The following is a 17,034-nucleotide window of genomic DNA, read 5'->3' on the forward strand; positions in this document are numbered from 1 at the left end:
CAAGTTTCTGCCAGCTTCCTTGAGTTTCCATTCATCTCCACAAGAAGAAGATGCCCCGGGGGGCTGTTGCTCCCTTAGCCTGAGTCTTGGAATGAAGGCATGTGAGACAGACTGGAACCCAACTTGAAACCTGGAGTGTAGCCTAGTCCAGCTGAGCCGAGGTGAGCCCAGTCAAAAGTGGCTGGACGTCAGCCAATCTACAGAAGCATGAGCGTAAAAGAAAATGTTTGCTTTCATAAATCACTGATAGTCTGAGGGTATTGTTATGTGGCATCATCACAATGACAGTAACAAAAAATGACTGATGCATACGGTTATGGTACTGTTGTGTTTTGGGGGCTAACAAGAGACCAAAGCTTTCTCCCTGCAAACAGGCCAGAGCCTCGTGTCAAGAAAGAGGCCATTCATTCATTGTGACATTGTGGTGTCAGCCTTGTCAGTTAAACCAGGGAAGAGGCCTTTTCTCAGATGGGGACGGGACAGAAACTGAATAGAAGCCACGCTTACAGAGTGAGACCGAGAGAAAAGCCAACTGCAGATGGCACTCTTACCCACCAACAGGCCAGTCGCTGGGGAATAAGAACCCCAGGCACGGGACCAGAGAAAACCACACCAGGAATCAAGAGCTTAGAGTTTAGATAGGGTATGAAATGGAACAGGGCTTGACACTCTGGGAGGGAGCTTATAGAATCAGAAACTTGTAATTTATAAGCTGGAATGTTCTTATGCTTCTTGTATTTTCTTTGTTTCACTCCTGTCTTCCCTCAGTGAATAAAGAAATTATCTCACATTCCAGACCCCCTCAGCTGGGCTAAGTAGAAAAGGAGGCATTTGGTCCCTGCCTCGGCTAGAGCTTTCAAGAGTGTGAAATGCTCCCTAGGGGCCAGCAGGGGCTAAGGCACACACTGTGGCACCAGAGCCCCAAGAAAGGGGACACTTGAGCAGGGCATAGCTGGCTTCCTGGCCCAACTGCTGTCTTTGTAGAAGCTTCATTCTGGGACTGACACACAAGCTGTTCCGTGCTTTATGGGTGGAAAAACTTCCTTACAGGGACAGATTCTATATGACAATAAAAACACTCCCTCTCCTCAGAATATATGAATATTTTTTTCTGCTCAAGAACTTGGCCTTAGCAGAGGGCCACCGAGGAGCAATAATTCCTATCATGAGGGTTATTTAATCTCACATAAACGGTGCCGTTTAAACCACATGGAAAAAATTACCTCTCTGATTCATATGGATCTGGAAGAAGAGCATTGGTAGAAATGCAAGATGAAGTTGACTTATCAAAGTGGTACACCGAACCTAAAAAGCAAACAAAAATCTCAGTACAAGGCCCAGAGTTAGGGAAGAGCATTCTCTCTATCCACAGGACCAGAAAGAGTTAAATAATGAAAAATGTTATTCAAGTTAGATCAACTAGAATGAAATTCCTCAATATAAATGGATAGTTTTTTTTTAATGATAATAGGTTTTTATGATAAGAAGGTTTACTGGAGCAGGTTAGGGGAAAAAAAGTTTACTTATGCTGAGTAAATGTGCAAACATAATAAATTTCTTAGTTTCATTTTCTATCATATTCATCATGAATCTCTTGGTGATTAAAATAACATTCATTATATTTAAGAGAATTTACGACTGTGAATAGATAAACCCCAACTCCTCATTTTGTTACCTAGTAAAAGATACACATATGAGTTTTATTTCTTTTCCTGAATATCTAAGTGGAAAAAATACATACAGATAATCAGGAAAAAGTTAATCTAAAGAAATAATTTTTATATTACTCCTGAAATGCTTTCACTTTATTCAAGAATCTAATAATGAAGATGGATACCATGTTATACAGCATAATTTACTTTCTCTCTTTCATTCTACAAATATCTGGAATTACCTGGGTGGTCTACATCTAAGCATCATCCACACCATTTGGTACAACTGATGTTACACCTCTAAGATCATTTATGTTTGGAGAATCATAAGTATAACAAATATTGCCATAACATCAAATATTCTTATCTGAGGGGATTAAAATCTGCTGTTTTGTTTGTTGAACTTTGTGATGTTGAATTGAGTTGCTAAAAGATATTTTTAGGTTATTATTGAATACAGCAATTGGATGCTTAGTAGACGGGAACGGTAACATGTGGTAATATTAGTTCTAATTAAAATATGTGATAGAGGGACTTTCTTGGTGGCGCAGTGGTTAAGAATCCGCCTGCCAATGCAGGGGACACGGGTTTGATCCCTGGTCCGGGAAGATCCCACATGCTGTGGAGCAACGAAGCCCATGCACCACAACTGCTGAGACTGTGTGCTGCAACTACTGAAGCTCGTGTGCCTAGAGCTTGTGCTCTGCAACAAGAGAAGCCACTGCAATGAGAAGCCTGAGCACCGCAACGAAGAGTAGCCCCTGCTTGCTGCAACTAGAGAAAGCTCACGCACAGCAACAAAGAACCAACGCAGCCAAAAATAAAAAAATAAAATAAAATAAAATTTAAAGAAGTTCAATGCCGAGGGAATACTGTGTAAAAAAAAAAAAATGTGATAGAATGAAATAGTCACTGACTGGCTAGATAACATGCTTCCTATAGGCAGGTTTACACCAGTAATTACAGACTGCTGTGCAAGATATAAATGGATAGCTTTTAGGTTTGTTCTGGAGTTTTGTTCTCAGGTCTTAATAAACAGCCATCAGAAGTATCTCTTAAAATCCCATTTTTGCTTTTGAATTTTCTTTATTCATATGGTTTAAAAGCTGCTTGTGTAATTACAATTTTTAATCAAGAAAAAGCTTTGTCATGAAAATTTGAGATCTCTCTGGTCAGATCAGATTGGATAATAGTTTTAAATTTTTCTTGTGGTTTTTTTCATACTAGACAGTCTATAGAATCCAACCACCCACCCTTGGCAATTGTCTCCTTCACTAAAAATAAATTCAGCCTCAGCAGAATTAAGGAGAACAGACTGCTTTTGATAAAGCATTAACAAAGTCATCTTATTTCTATTAAAGTGCTTCAGAAGCCAATTAGTAATTTATTCCAGAAACGAAGGTACACAACCGTCCTAGAATTAACGTTCGTTCTCTGCAAAGAATTAGCTTCAGAGCATCCTCCCAGAGCACAAGGAAGACATACGGTGTTCCAAAGGCTAATAAGTAAAGAAACACGTTTTGGAACTGGAGGGCTTACTCCAGCAAAGTCAATTATTTTAGGTACTAAGGCATCACAAATTATTCCATTAAGCAATTCCTAAGTGGTTACCAATGGCTACCGGGTCCTCTTTCTGTTTCCTTTTTTTATACAATCAAACCCCAAATTAACGGGCTTCCCTAGTGGCACAGTGGTTAAGAATCTGCCTGCCAATGCAGGGGACACGGGTTCGAGCCCTGGCCCGGGAAGATCCCACATGCCGCAGAGCAACTAAGCCAGTGCGCCACAACTACTGAGCCTGCGCTCTAGGGCCCGTGAGCCACAACTACTGAGCCTGCATGCCACAACTACTGAAGCCTACGCTCCTGAAGCCCCTGCTCTGCAACAAGAGAAGCCACCGCAATGAGAAGCCTGCGCACCACAACAAAGAGTAGCCCCCATCACTGCAACTAGAGAAAGCCCGTGCGCAGCAACGAAGACCCAACGCAGCCAAAACTAAAATAAATAAATAAAATAAAACCCAAATTAATGTCTCAAACTAAAAGTCAGAAAACAATCCAGATCAGTCGGTGTCTAACCAGGAAACAGACCATTTGAGTATTTCAGAGAGAGAGAATTTAATACAGGGAATTGGTTACACAGAGGATGGAAGAGCTGGGAAGCCAAACAGGACAGTGAAGAGCGCAGAAACTGGCAAGAGCAGGAGGCCAAAACCCTGAGCCACAGGGACAGAGGCAGAGGCACTCCTGGAGCTCTAGAGCTGGGGGAGTCCAGGGAAGCTGGACCCGAGGGGAACCGTCCTGCTGGGAGATGGAATCAGGAGACAGGCCACTGCTGGGGACTCTGCTGGACACAGAGAGGGCTTCTCCCTGCTCCTGTCCCTCTCCGTGTCCCCAGCCTGTGGCCAAACCCAGACAGAAGCCAGAGGCACAAGGACCTGGGAAATGCAGCCTGCAAGGGGCAGAAACCTCATGCAGTAAAGCAGGGCAGGGAAAGGCTGAGGAATGCATCTGGACCAGCACACAACCCATTAAAGGAAGTTAGTTCAAAAAAAGAAAAACCACTTTCAAACTGAATATTTCTGTGGAATACACATTCTGTTGTGCAGAAATTCTCCTGTGAATTCCCATCTCCCTTCCTTAGACTAATAACTTTCCTCACAAATGTACTAAGTGCCAACCACACGTAAAGCACTGTGTTAGGGGCTGTGCAGATACAAGTGGGAGTCACATGTCTTCCTGCCCTCAGGGAGCTGATGCATCTTCTTCAACGCATACCGTCCCTCCCTCTACTCCCTTAGACAGGCCTGTGCTCCAGGCAGACGGAAGGCACCCTTTCCTCTTCCTCCTTTCCCCTATCGTTGGTACTATGACCTGTGACTAGAATTCATCCATTCACTTGACAAACGTTACTTCTAAGAGGGGAGCCAAGCTGTAAAGATGTAAAGCTGTAAAGATGGAATAGGCAGGGACTTCCCTGGCGGTCCAGTGGTTGGGACTCCTCACTTTCACTGCTAGGGCCCAGGTTCAATCCCTGGTCGGGGAACTAAGATCCCACAAGCTACGCAGCCAAAAGAATAAAAACTAATAAGGACCTACTGTGTGGCACAGGGAACTCTACTCAGTCCTCTGTAATGGCCTATATGGGAAAAGAATCTAAAAAAGAGTAGATATATGTATATGTATAACTGATTCACTTTGCTGTACACCTGAAACTAACACAACATCGTAAATCAACTATACTCCAATAAAAAATTTTTTTAAATCAAATTTTAAAAATTGGGAATTCTGATTTAACAGTCCCAAAGTGGGCCTGACAGCCTGCATTTCTAAGAAACATCCAGGTGATGCTGATAACTGCATTTGAAAAAAAACAAAAAAGATGGAATAGACATTAGTCAGGGAATGGAATTCCTATGGAAAGAGGCAAAGAGATGAGGAGAAAAGAAATTCCAGGCAGAGGCACAAGGAGAAACTCAGCAAGAAGTAAGTGGAGACAGAGAAGCAGTTTGTGGATCCAAAAGCACAGAGAAAAAGGAGGAGAAGGCAGTTGGAGGAGGATTTTAGGTGAGATACTCGATTTCTGTTTCCCTCTTCCCCTCCCTCAACCACTGGACCAGAGGCCACATGACCCGAAAGCCCTCATCTGTCAGCCAGTCAGTGGTTCAATCACTGCAACTGGAGGAGGAGGGAGAGAGAAACAAAAGGAGCAAACACAGAGTAGAGACTGTGCCTGGTGCCTCCCGGTCACCCAGAGCAGCTATGGTTCCTGACCCTTTTTTTTTTTTTTTTTTTTTTTTTGCGGTACGCGGGCCTCTCACTGCTGTGGCCTCTCCCGTTGCGGAGCATAGGCTCCGGACGCGCAGGCTCAGCGGCCATGGCTCACGGGCCCAGCCACTCCGCGGCATGTGGGATCTTCCCGGACCGGGGCACGAACCCGCGTCCCCTGCATCGGCAGGCGGACTCTCAACCACTGCGCCACCAGGGAAGCCTTTCCTGACCCTTTTGAGACCCAAATTGTTCAACCTATCCTTAAAAGAACTGAGGCCTATAGGAATCTTGCCAATAAATCCACCCCCCCCTCCTTTTTTTGGCCTTAAGTTAGTTTGAAGAGGGTGTTTGTTATTTGCAACCAGGAGTTCTAAGAAAAATCATCATCCCCCGAGAATGATCACTCTCACTTCCCAAAATGTGTTTTGTACTTATACTAAGGAGAATGTAATAACCACAGTAACTTTCCTGATGGGGGCTTTATGGTAGGGGCCACTATCTGTATTTTATAATGAAAAAAAACGGGTTCTGAAAGGATAACTAACCTGCCCAAAACCATAATACAGTAAATGTTGACACTGAGACTCAAACGAGGTGACTCTTAAGGCCAAGACTCTTGCCACTAAAAATGCTGCCGCTTCCAAATGCTGCCACTTTTAAAATCTGCATCACCAAGTGGGATCCTCCCCTAGCTGGAGTCTACTCATTTCTAAACATTATAACACTGTCTCCTTTTGGAATGGATGTGAAGAGTGCAGATATTAGAGTCTGAAGTTCAAAGATTACTGTTACACTTAAAAAACCCTTCATTTTGGAATGATTTTAAATTTACAGAAAAGTTGCAAACGTAGTACAGAGAGCTCCCAATGCCCCTCACTGCTTCTCCTAATGTTAATTTCTTGTGTTACATGGTACATTTGTCCAAATTAAGAAACCAACATAGCTGCGTTAGTATTGACTGAACTCCAGACTTTATTCAGATTTCACCAGTTTTTCCACGAATGTCCTTTTTCTGTTCCAGGATCCAATCCAGAATCCCATATTGCATTTAAAATGCCTCAATTTTTAACTTAAAAAAACAAAACCAGAGACATTTATAACAACCCAAGTTGGACCTAAATGTAAAGTGCTAGGCTTCCTATTTTTGGACTACCACCCTTTGGAGAATCTCCTTCCAATCCAAACAGCTAAGTATTATTTAGGCCTATCAGTGCCTAGATATATTATCTTTTCTTTTTTTAAAAAAAATTTATTTATTTATTTGGCTGTGCCAGGTCTTAGTTGCGGCATGCAGGATCTTTAGTTGAGGCACTCAGGATCTTTAGTTGCGGTGCTCAGGATCTTTAGTTGTGGCATGTGGGATATAGTTCCCTGACCAGGGATTGAACCCAGGCCCCCTGCATTGACAGTGTGGAGTCTTAACCACTAGACCACCAGGGAAGTTCCTGCATTATCTTTTCTACTTTATTCTCCCTTATACCTTAACTTGGATTGGAAATACATATACGCATATTTCAAGGAATCAGACCAATTTAGCTTTCTTAATATTGTGCCACTGAAAATACAAAATCTTGATTTTTTTTCTTTGTATATTTTCCAGATTTTCTACAAGAAATAATTTTATACTCAGAAAAAAAGTTTGGTGTGCCATCCTGTACTTTTTTTTTTTTTTTTTTTTTTTTTGCGGTACACGGGCCTCTCACTGCTGTGGCCTCTCCCCTTGCGGAGCACAGGCTCCAGACGCGCAGGCTCAGCGGCCATGGCTCACGGGCCCAGCCGCTCCGCGGCACGTGGGATCTTCCCGGACTGGGGCACGAACCCGCGTCCCCTGCATCGGCAGGCGGACTCTCAACCACTGCGCCACCGGGGAAGCCTCATCCTGTACTTCGAAAAGGAAATAGGATTTTTTCTATCATTGATTTCAATAGGCTCATTCATGTATGGAATACGTCCTCCAAGAAGATGTTAGACTTTGAAGAGGGCCCGGGTGCCGATGTGCATTTATCTTTCCCAGTCAGAGCTCAGGCTGAATCAGCATTACAATCTGTACCAACTTGGAGATCTACCTAATTTGATTCTTTATCAGTTAAATCATTACACTGTAAGTTTTTCCCCTGAGATATAATATTGAAAACTGATTGAATTAATGCTGTCATTTCTTCACTCCTTCTGTGCATTAGAATTATACAGCTCTGCCCTTGTCAGATGACTTTTTAGCATCTGCCACTAAAGTGCACGGTGTATGTTACCCTGTCTCACTGATGTCCGCCTTGGCCATGTGACTTGCTTTGACCAATGAAAAGTGGGTGAAAGGGACTTTGTGTCAGTTCCAAGCTGAGGCTTTAAGAGGCTTTAAGAGGCATCATAGGTGTCTGCTCATGCTCTGGCTTCCTGTGACCAGCTGAGAAAACTGACCCAGGCCACCACTGTCCCTTTAGATTGGGCCAGAATTAAGACATAGAACAAACTCAGAGCTGACTAGAAGCCTCAGGTCCAGCCTGGCCTGGCCACACCCCACGTGGACCAGTTGAGTACAGTTACTTAGCAGACTTGTGTTTGCTGTTGTAAACCACTGAGATGCTGAGGCATCTGTTATGCAGCCAAGCTAATACACCAGACTAGACAAAGAAATTAACTTCTCTTAAGCCGCAACAACCCGTTTTGGAATTAGAGCAACCCGTCTGAAGCAGATGCAACTTACTTCCAGGCATCAGTTCAAAGTGAGGCCTTCCTTCTTCAGTGGACAGAAGAGTAGCCAGTTTCCCTTCTATCATCTCTCCATCAATGAATTTTCCATACAGGGCAGTTCTCTCATCAGGGTACACATAGGCTATCTTCTCTCCAGTCATCTCCCCATCTTCATTGACTTCTCCTACAAGGCTGCCTCCATCCTGATGGGAGAAACCCAAAACCAGAAAATATTATATATAGTATTTATCTATATGACACGAGTGCAAGACATTTCTCTTGTGCACTGCCATTGTTAACAGCACTAATATGGATCATAACAGTTTCAGAACGCAGAGCTTTTCACATGAGCATGAAAAGCATGATGCATCTCTCCCCTCCCCATCCAGTCCCCTGTAAGTTATATGCACAGGGGGCATATAGCCTGATGTAGAGAGTCAAAGAAGGAGTTGTGCTTTCTAATCCTTGGACAAGCTACTGATACTCTAACTTGGTTTGTTATCTAAGAAACAAACATGTTGTATTTGTGATGTAAGTTACAATCATCGAAAGGAAATGTAACTAAGGATTACTTTGGGGCAATATCAAATGTGATGAGGATCTGTAGCAGGACAGTCTTACTATTCCTATGATTTCACTTCTCAAATATTGACTTCTGGATTTCTGGTCTATTAAGAAAATCTTTAGTTCCAAGGTACTTAAGAATTAGTTCAGTATACATGAGTAATGAGAGTCATCTGCACTTTTTAAGGGATAAACAAAAGGACTTTTGGACACTGCCTTTCTGAGAATTCTATACCATCACTTTTTTTGGAGTTAGAAGGAAAAGTGAAAAAAGATCAACTAAATTCTACTCCCTTCCCCATCACCTCTTTCTTCCCACTCGTCTTTATTTATTTCTCCCTTATCCCTCCTTCCAGGAGAGGAGTCAGCTGTGCTTCCTCTTTAACTGTTATTTGCTTCATTCCAAAGGGTCATTAAATGCTTCAGGGCAGAGGCTCTCAGAGAATTCTGTATCCTGGTACCAGTACTAGGGATACAGTAGGTGAAATAAACATTTTTAAAACTGAATTGGGATACTAAAACCAATAAATAACTTTAAAAAAATCTAATCTAGGGTGCAAGAGATGTTTCCCTTTTTTTTTTTCTTCCCATCCAGAAGGTCCTTATGGCATAACTGAAAATCTAAGACCTTCGTGGGTTTGACACAAGACTAGTAAGCCCATGCCATCTTCTAAAAGCCTGGATATTCCCCCAACTGAAAGGTTCTCGAAGCAGCTACTCAAAGTCAGTGACGTGGGACGACTTTTAAGTGATTCCAAATGCTGTTTACAGAGAGACCGCAGGAAGAAACACCACCAGGTACAGGATTTCTACAGTTCATCGTAGTCCAATTGCTCTTTGGAGAAAAAAGGTTATCAATTAAAAAACGAATCACAGCACTTCCATAGAAAGAAAAATACTTGGAAGCATTTTTCACGGACAGAAAGTGCATTAGGGACGTATTATTGCTCTTTCTCCTCCCCGAGTTAATTCTTAATAAGCCAGCCTGAACGGGGATGATACTTTTTGCAAGATCTGCCTTCAGGCTTTCAGTGACTGAGCTGAATGGTCTTAGAGTATTTATGCTTCTTATATGCCGTAACTAATATAAGCCATCAACGTTGACTATTTCTTCAGAACAGGATTCTGTCTTTCTAGGGTCTCACGCTTTTCTTCCCCCTTATGTGCTTTAAACTTCCAGTTTTGGGGGCAAATGATTTTATTTGTCTAGAATGATAAAGCAGAGATGCTTCTTTTTTTTTCCAAAAGGAGTTATGAGTTTTTCATTAAAACCTTTCCATCCCTGTTTCAAGGTCACATTTTGAAAGAAATAAACTGTCCTTAGAGTGAGCTTACAAATCCTGTAGGGAGGATCATTATTTTTGCGTCCCCTTGTTCCTGCTTTGACTTCATGTCACAAACACTTCCTTGTTGGCTGGGTCAGGGGTGCTGGGGAAGAAACTGCTCCTTTTTCTCCTCTGCTCAGTGGCTCCCCCTCGCGGGAGGAGAAATCATTCACTTGATTAGTGAGAAGGCAGGATCTGACACGCCCACTGACACCCAACTCTACTGGGTAGGAGTTAACAGCATCAGGCTGCTGCTGTCACGTGCTCTGCACTTCCGCTCACCTGTCCTGGGAACTGGCAGTGCCCACAGGCTGCACCTGCTCCCCTCTCGTTCCTCTCCTCTCCTTGGGGAAGCTCCCCCAGGCAGCCCGACTCCCCAAGGGAAACCTGCAGCTTTCTAGCTGCTCTGTGGGCAGCTGGCCCATCCGTATAGTTCAGAGGGGCAAGAGTAGAAGCCCAGGCCACATGTCCAGTCCAACTCCGCCATAATGAAACCAACATCCTGATCCCTGATCCCCATGTCTATTTCTTAATTGATCCCCTGTCCAGAGAGCAGAACAAGTGGGGTGTGATTACCAGCCTCCCCCAGCCCCGACCCCAAATGCCAACAGATACTATATACAAAGTGTTATCAACCAAGTTGATTTTTACAGCTTGTAACTCCCTAGTGCTTCTTCCTTCCTAAGGCAGAGTCTCCTCTTGGTGCTTTAAAAGACAGCGATTAAGGCTGAAGGCTAAAATGCAGCTGTGCATTCTTGGTTTCAAAATGCAACTACGTTGGGCCAATCGGATCCATTCACCTTAGTTCATCGTTGATCTCCTCTAGGGACTTAAATTGATCATAGTCAAATGACAGGTAGTGGGAGAATCTGGTAATCCATTACCTCTTTCCTAGACCCACCCTCATGAGGAATTCCACTTTCCCAGACTTCAAGATTCACTGTCATATTGGCAGCTCCCAGCACTGGGCAGCAGGAAGCTTATCCTGCCTGCTGATGAAGCAACAAAAGTTTCAGGCTTCCTAACTGGTAAGTACCTCCATCTCTTCTCCCTCTGTAACTGAAAGGACTTGTGAGCTATTGCAGATCCTACCAAGAGAATGTGTAAATGCTTTAGTAATTATTTTTAAAAATGTTTTACAATATTTTTTTCTTATGCCTAGAGTATAACTTATTTTTTAGGAACAATAACGTGTAAATAGATTTAGCTGGGACTACTTTTCTTGTTATATGTGTTTTTATTAATACTTTTAAATCATAAGAGGATGCAGTTAAGAGTAAGGAAAAAAACATATTTTGACTTAAGCTCTGGACAAAATAAAATATTAGATTAAATATTTCCTCAGGTTTATTTTCTGAAACATTTTCTGGAAATTCACTACAAACAGATGGGGCATTTGAAATGCAAAGAAAAATTACAGCATTAATTCCCAGCCACGGGTTTTGCCACATTTTTTTGCTCTCGTCAGCTCCAGAAAGATCATAAAATGTTATCAAATACTAAAAGGCAAGTTAATTTTAATCACCTTGATTTAAGCAAGATAAACCAGAAAGCAGGGAGTAGGATTGTAAAATCAAGTAACACTAGTGTAGTAAGTCCAAAAAGATGGGAAATTGCTGGATCAGTTCTTACATATGAGAAAGAATAACATTAATTGCAACAACAAGACATTTCAACATCTCTTTCTATATCCCAAAGGAATATTTTTAAAAAGCAATATATTTTTGTCTTTATTAGTGGTACAATCAAACCAGTTTGTCCCAGTTTGTTTTCATCGTGACTAATCATTCCTTTCCAAAGCCACCCTGAGGAGGAATTCATAGTAGATCGGAGGACAACAATCTAAGTCAGTAGTGAAACAGTGAGAGGATATCCCCCTAAGCTGCTGGCTTCAGCTACTGACTCTCAAGTTTCACAGCCTCACATTTTCTAAGATAGAGAATACATTTTGTTACTCATTGGGAAGACTCGAAGCATTGTCTTAAAACTTGTTACTTTCCAGCAAAATGAACAGTCGTGAGGCTTACTGGGTAATATATCCAGCACACTCCATGCCGAATGTTATCTTTATATTGTCCCTTGAAGATCAGTCTTCCATCTGTGTCGTACTCCTGGGCGGGTCCATTCAGCTCTCCGTCTACATATGTGCCCTGGAGAACTCCTCCATCCTCATAAGTGTAAACTCCCTGGCCCTGCAGGGCATCATCCACATAATATCCCTCCAGGGTGCTGTGAGAGAAGGGAGAACAAAAGAGAAGAGTCAGACAGTGACTCAACTCTCTTAAAAGAAAGGATCACACCACGCCCAGCTCTGTTCCAATGCTGGCCTGTATTCAGTACATCCTCCTGAATTCTCCGAGATTGCTAGGAAAAATACTCCCAAGATGTGGGTAGGATTAGATACTGAGAGGGAGATTTAATTCCTAATCTCCTGGTTCCTATTAATCCAATTTCTCTACTGGAGGAAATACAGAAGAAAGAAGCCACAGGTGGAAAAGAACACACCTCATCTAAGTATGTTTCCAAGGCTAGATGCCAACCAATACCGGGCAATAGAAATTCTGGTGTTACCCTTTCCACACATAAACCACTCATGTTTAATTTCCCTCAAGAGTGGTCCAGAATTCACTGGGAGTTCTCAAGGGTCTTTCAGATGGCTTGTATATAGTGGTCTCTAATAATACAAATGTGGTTTAGAACGTGTAGATGTCTGCCTATCTGTCTTAAGCCATTAATGCATTATTTATTGGTGACAACCATAACTGGCATCCAATCAAGAGTATCCCCATCCCTCTCTTTGGAAGATATATGGGGATTTACTTGTGTGTGCGTGCGATCATGGGAAATAGGGGCAAGTAAGGAAGATGGCCCCCTAAACCTTGCTAATATTAGCAGCCTGATGAAGTTGGAGACCCATCGTCCTAGAACAGAAGAAAGCTCACAAGGGTGCTCATGGTGATGTTACAAGAAACTTTCTCTCTCCTCATAAAACACTTTTGGAATTTCAATACATGTTTTCAGTGTCAGCCTCGCAAAGGCCATTATGCAATGAAACTAACTTTATCCAAAAATTCCCTTCATGAACTGAAATCTGGAATGAGGGGAAAGACCAGCTCAAATTATTTTTTACAATTAAAAAGTAAGATGTTTAGCAACAAAGACGGTTTGATCATTTTAACATGTGCAGATAACACTCTTTCATTAATTCAACTAACAGACATTTACAGGGTGCCTTCAAGTAGTGAGCATCGTGTGAGGATCTAGAAAGCATGATGCACAAGACAAACACAAAACCAGGAGACAGGTGCTGGGGACAGGTGGAACCCAAAGGGGGCCATGGGGACCGAGGTGGCTGCACCTGAGTCTGCCTGGAAAAGTGTTGTCTTGCTCTAATGAATGACAGAATGATCTGTAATTATTAAATGAAAAACACAGTCTAAATAACGATAGCCTCTGATTACATTATAATTATACTATCTGTAGTCTCCCAAGGAGATAAATCGTGCTCTTTCAGTTTTGTTTGTACTATCAATGATAAACAGGCCTAGTAAATTCATGAAGAGAAAAAGGTGCACTTTAGCACAGCCCTTGCATCAATAATCAAAATTCTATGTCAGTGAGGTCGGAATTAAGGGGATTCGACTGTCATTAGACTCCCGCCATGAAAAAAAAAGAACCTTGGTGAAGGATTACTAATCCACTGACATAATGATGCAATAGACAGGGCAAAAAACTATTTAATCATCTATCTTCAGTTTGGGGATTGCCAGATAAAACAGAATATGCTCAGTTAAGTTTGAATTTCAGATAAACAACAAATGATTTTTTAGCATAAGTATGTCCCACATATTGAACGGGATATAGTTTTACTAAAATATTTTCCGTTGCTTATCTGAACCATTTTACCTGGGTGCTCTGGATTTTTATTTGCTAAACCTGGTGACCCTATTGACTTTGAATTCTCAGCAGCATTCAAAATGTTACTGTGTATGTTTGGGCAGAATTATCCCCTGACAGACTAGTCTGCCAATGTTTCTTAGGTTTATGATGAAATCTACAAGGCATGGGTCTCATGAATCACTTAACCAGTCATGTGGGTTTGCACATATTTCCCCCAGGTCATGTCCCGTAGTTTGTCCCGCCCTCCCTCAGAGCAGAACCTAACCTTATTAGTATCATAATCCTAAGAACAAATTGCACTTTCCCGTAGCTCAACAAACAAGATTCCCAAATGCAAATTCTTAGGTATTGGAGAGCAAAACTCACTGCATTGTTTTCCAGCCCCTGCCTGAGGAAACAGCTTAGCTTCCTTGGTACATTTTTTTGGTAGCTTGGATGGAATCTGATAACAAAACGGGGGCATGTTATCACATGAACTGGGGTCTCCAGGGCAATAAAAAATGATAAGGCTTTGAAATCCTTTTATTTCAAAGGAAATAAAAGCTTCTTAGTCTGGTGTTAAAGGCACCACCTTTCTTTCTAACTTCTTCCTCCAGAGGAGGCTGGCAAACCATGGCCGGCTGCCTGTTTTTGTAAATACAGTTTTACTGGAACACAGCCATGAACATTCCTTTCCGTATCCTCTGTGGCTGCTTTCATATGACAACAGCAGAGTTGAATAGTTGCAACAGAGGCCGAATGTGGCCCAAGAAGCCTAAAATATTTACTATCTCACCCCAGGCAGAAAAGGTTTGCCGACTCCCGCTCTAGAATCCTCTGCCCACATTAGTTTATTCACTGGCCCCAAGCACACATCTATGTATCTTAGCTCCTATACTATGTTTTCCCTGCGTCTTCCCTTAAAACATATGTAACCAAACTTTTAAAATCCCCGAGGACACATTCAGGAAAAAAAAGTTAGGGGTCACATTTTCCTTTTTTTAAATTCAAAACAAAAATGACTTTGGGAAAAGAATGAATATTCTCCAACCTCTGGTCTTTTTCTATTTCAGAAAGAAATCGACTATGAGAAAATGGCACTATTTTGTAGCAACTCAATCATTAATATCTGGTCATATCTGAGGAAGTAGCTACGGTGGAATAACTTTCTAATCTTTCTTGCTGAAACTGGATTGGGAGCTGCGTTGTGGAGGAAGGTGTGCTCATCACTGGCCTTCCCAGAGCCTACCCATCCTCCATATGGAGCCCTACTTCCCACAGAGTCCACCTTGACCTCTGCAACCACAGTCACTGAAGCCTAGTCATGGACTAATAATACAGGATGCGCCACGTCTTTATCCATGATCAGCTTACGGGTCCTATTTCTCTAAATAGATTGTAAGCCCTTTACAGGAACAAATTAGGCACTATGTATTCCTCCCTAACATATAAACACATATCTTCAAGTGATATTTCCTAAATGAAAGAGTGGAACTGGGATAATCTTGCTTTGAGAAGAGAAAATTGAGAGGGAACATAAGGATGCTAAGAGTATTTCTCAAGTGCAGGGAGAATTCTTTATATGAAGTGTATGTGCATACAGTCTGCAAGTTAGGAAAGTTTCTTAAACACTATGCTTTATGTCTCCATTTGTAAACTGCAGTACTAATAGGGTTATTAAAAATTACATGGGTTAATACATATTAAGGGCTTAGAAGATGATCTGGGACATAATGATTGCTCGAATAAATAACGGCTATTATTATTAAGCATGAACTTTCATGAACATGATGGTGAGCTTTCTACTGAGAAACTTGGCTTAAAACAGCAGCATCAGGGAAATAGTTATGAGACACTGGAATAGATAGTCAAAGAAGCTGACAACACTGCTCTAAATCTACTTTAAAAAAAACAAACAAACAAGTAAGGCCTTCCGTGGTGGTGCAGTGGTTAAGAATCTGCCTGCCAATGCAGGGGACACGGGTTTGAGCCCTGGCCCGGGAGGATCCCACATGCCGCAGAGCAACTAAGCCCGTGCGCCACAACTACTGAGCCTGCGCTCTAGAGCCCATGAGCCACAACTACTGAGCCCTTGTGCCACAAACTACTGAAGCCCACGCGCGTAGAGCCCGTGCTCCGCAACAAGAGAAGCTACCCCAATGAGAAGCCCATGCACCGCAATGAAGAGTAGCCCCTGCTCATCGCAACTAGAGAAAGCCTGCGTGCAGCAACAAAGACCCAACATCGCCAAAAATAAATAAATTATATATATATATACTACTTAAAAAAAACCCACACAAGTAAGAAAGATCCCTCTCTGTCTGAGGGAAGGATGGAATAAATGCTTCTTTAAGTGAAAAAAGTAATATGTATTCATTGTAAAATGAACAAACAAACAAATCAAACACTACAAAGATGTAGAAACTCCCAGTACTCTTACCCAATTTGGCATTTACCAGTTAAGACTTTTTTCCATTTATATATTAAGCATTTTCCCACCTGTGTGGTGTTTTTTTTTTTAACAAAAAGGGGATCATATCATACACAATGTTCTTGACTTGTATTTTCTTAAAATTTCTTTCAACATCTTGGCAGATTTTTTAGTATGTTAAGAAGCTGCAAAAATGGTTTGATTTTTCTGGTACCAGCATCTGAATCAAATAACTCGAAAACATGGAGAAAATGTAAAAATCAATTTTAATTAGATTTCTTTCTTTCCATATACACAGACCATTTTCATCTGTTTTATCAAAGCTCTTGTACTTAAATTTCCAGTGTTAAATTAAATGAGAAAATCTAACTTGCAAAGAAATGAAATTTTTTTATAATTGTTTACCTAGACTGTTACAGCTACAACCTATCCAACTATTTTCATTTTAAAATTCTCTTTAATATCTGAATACACAAAAGTGTTCTTAGGAGACTAAACAGCTTTGGCTTTCCTTCGTATTTTGGACTCCTGAAGGTTTGGGGCTTTCCAGCTCCTGAGGCATAAACTCTGTTCCCTCCCCCACTGTGTTCCTTTTCTTTTGCCTGGTATAGAATCAAGAGGGAAATTTTAAATGAATGATAATTTTACTTTAAATTCCGGTCTCTAACCAAATTAAATTGTGACTCTTAGTATTAAAACATTGTCTTAAGAACTAGTTATATGAC

General features: G+C 41.6%; 1 protein-coding gene across 1 annotated transcript in view; it reads right to left on the reverse strand.

Moving 5' to 3' along the window:
• The window catches only part of SETD7 (SET domain containing 7, histone lysine methyltransferase), a 50,026-nt gene that overhangs the window by 16,555 nt on the left and 16,437 nt on the right, over positions 1-17,034 (reverse strand). Inside the window, exons 3-5 of the mRNA XM_081242146.1 lie at positions 12,027-12,228; positions 8,124-8,313; positions 1,224-1,305 (exon numbers count right to left, since the gene is read on the reverse strand). Of these exons, the coding sequence (XP_081098272.1) occupies positions 1,224-1,305; positions 8,124-8,313; positions 12,027-12,228 (474 nt within the window). The remainder of the gene's footprint in view (positions 1-1,223; positions 1,306-8,123; positions 8,314-12,026; positions 12,229-17,034) is intronic.

Source organism: Mesoplodon bidens (assembly GCF_964165515.1).
Source record: "Mesoplodon bidens genome assembly, chromosome: 1".
NCBI classification, from domain to species: Eukaryota; Metazoa; Chordata; class Mammalia; order Artiodactyla; family Ziphiidae; genus Mesoplodon; species Mesoplodon bidens.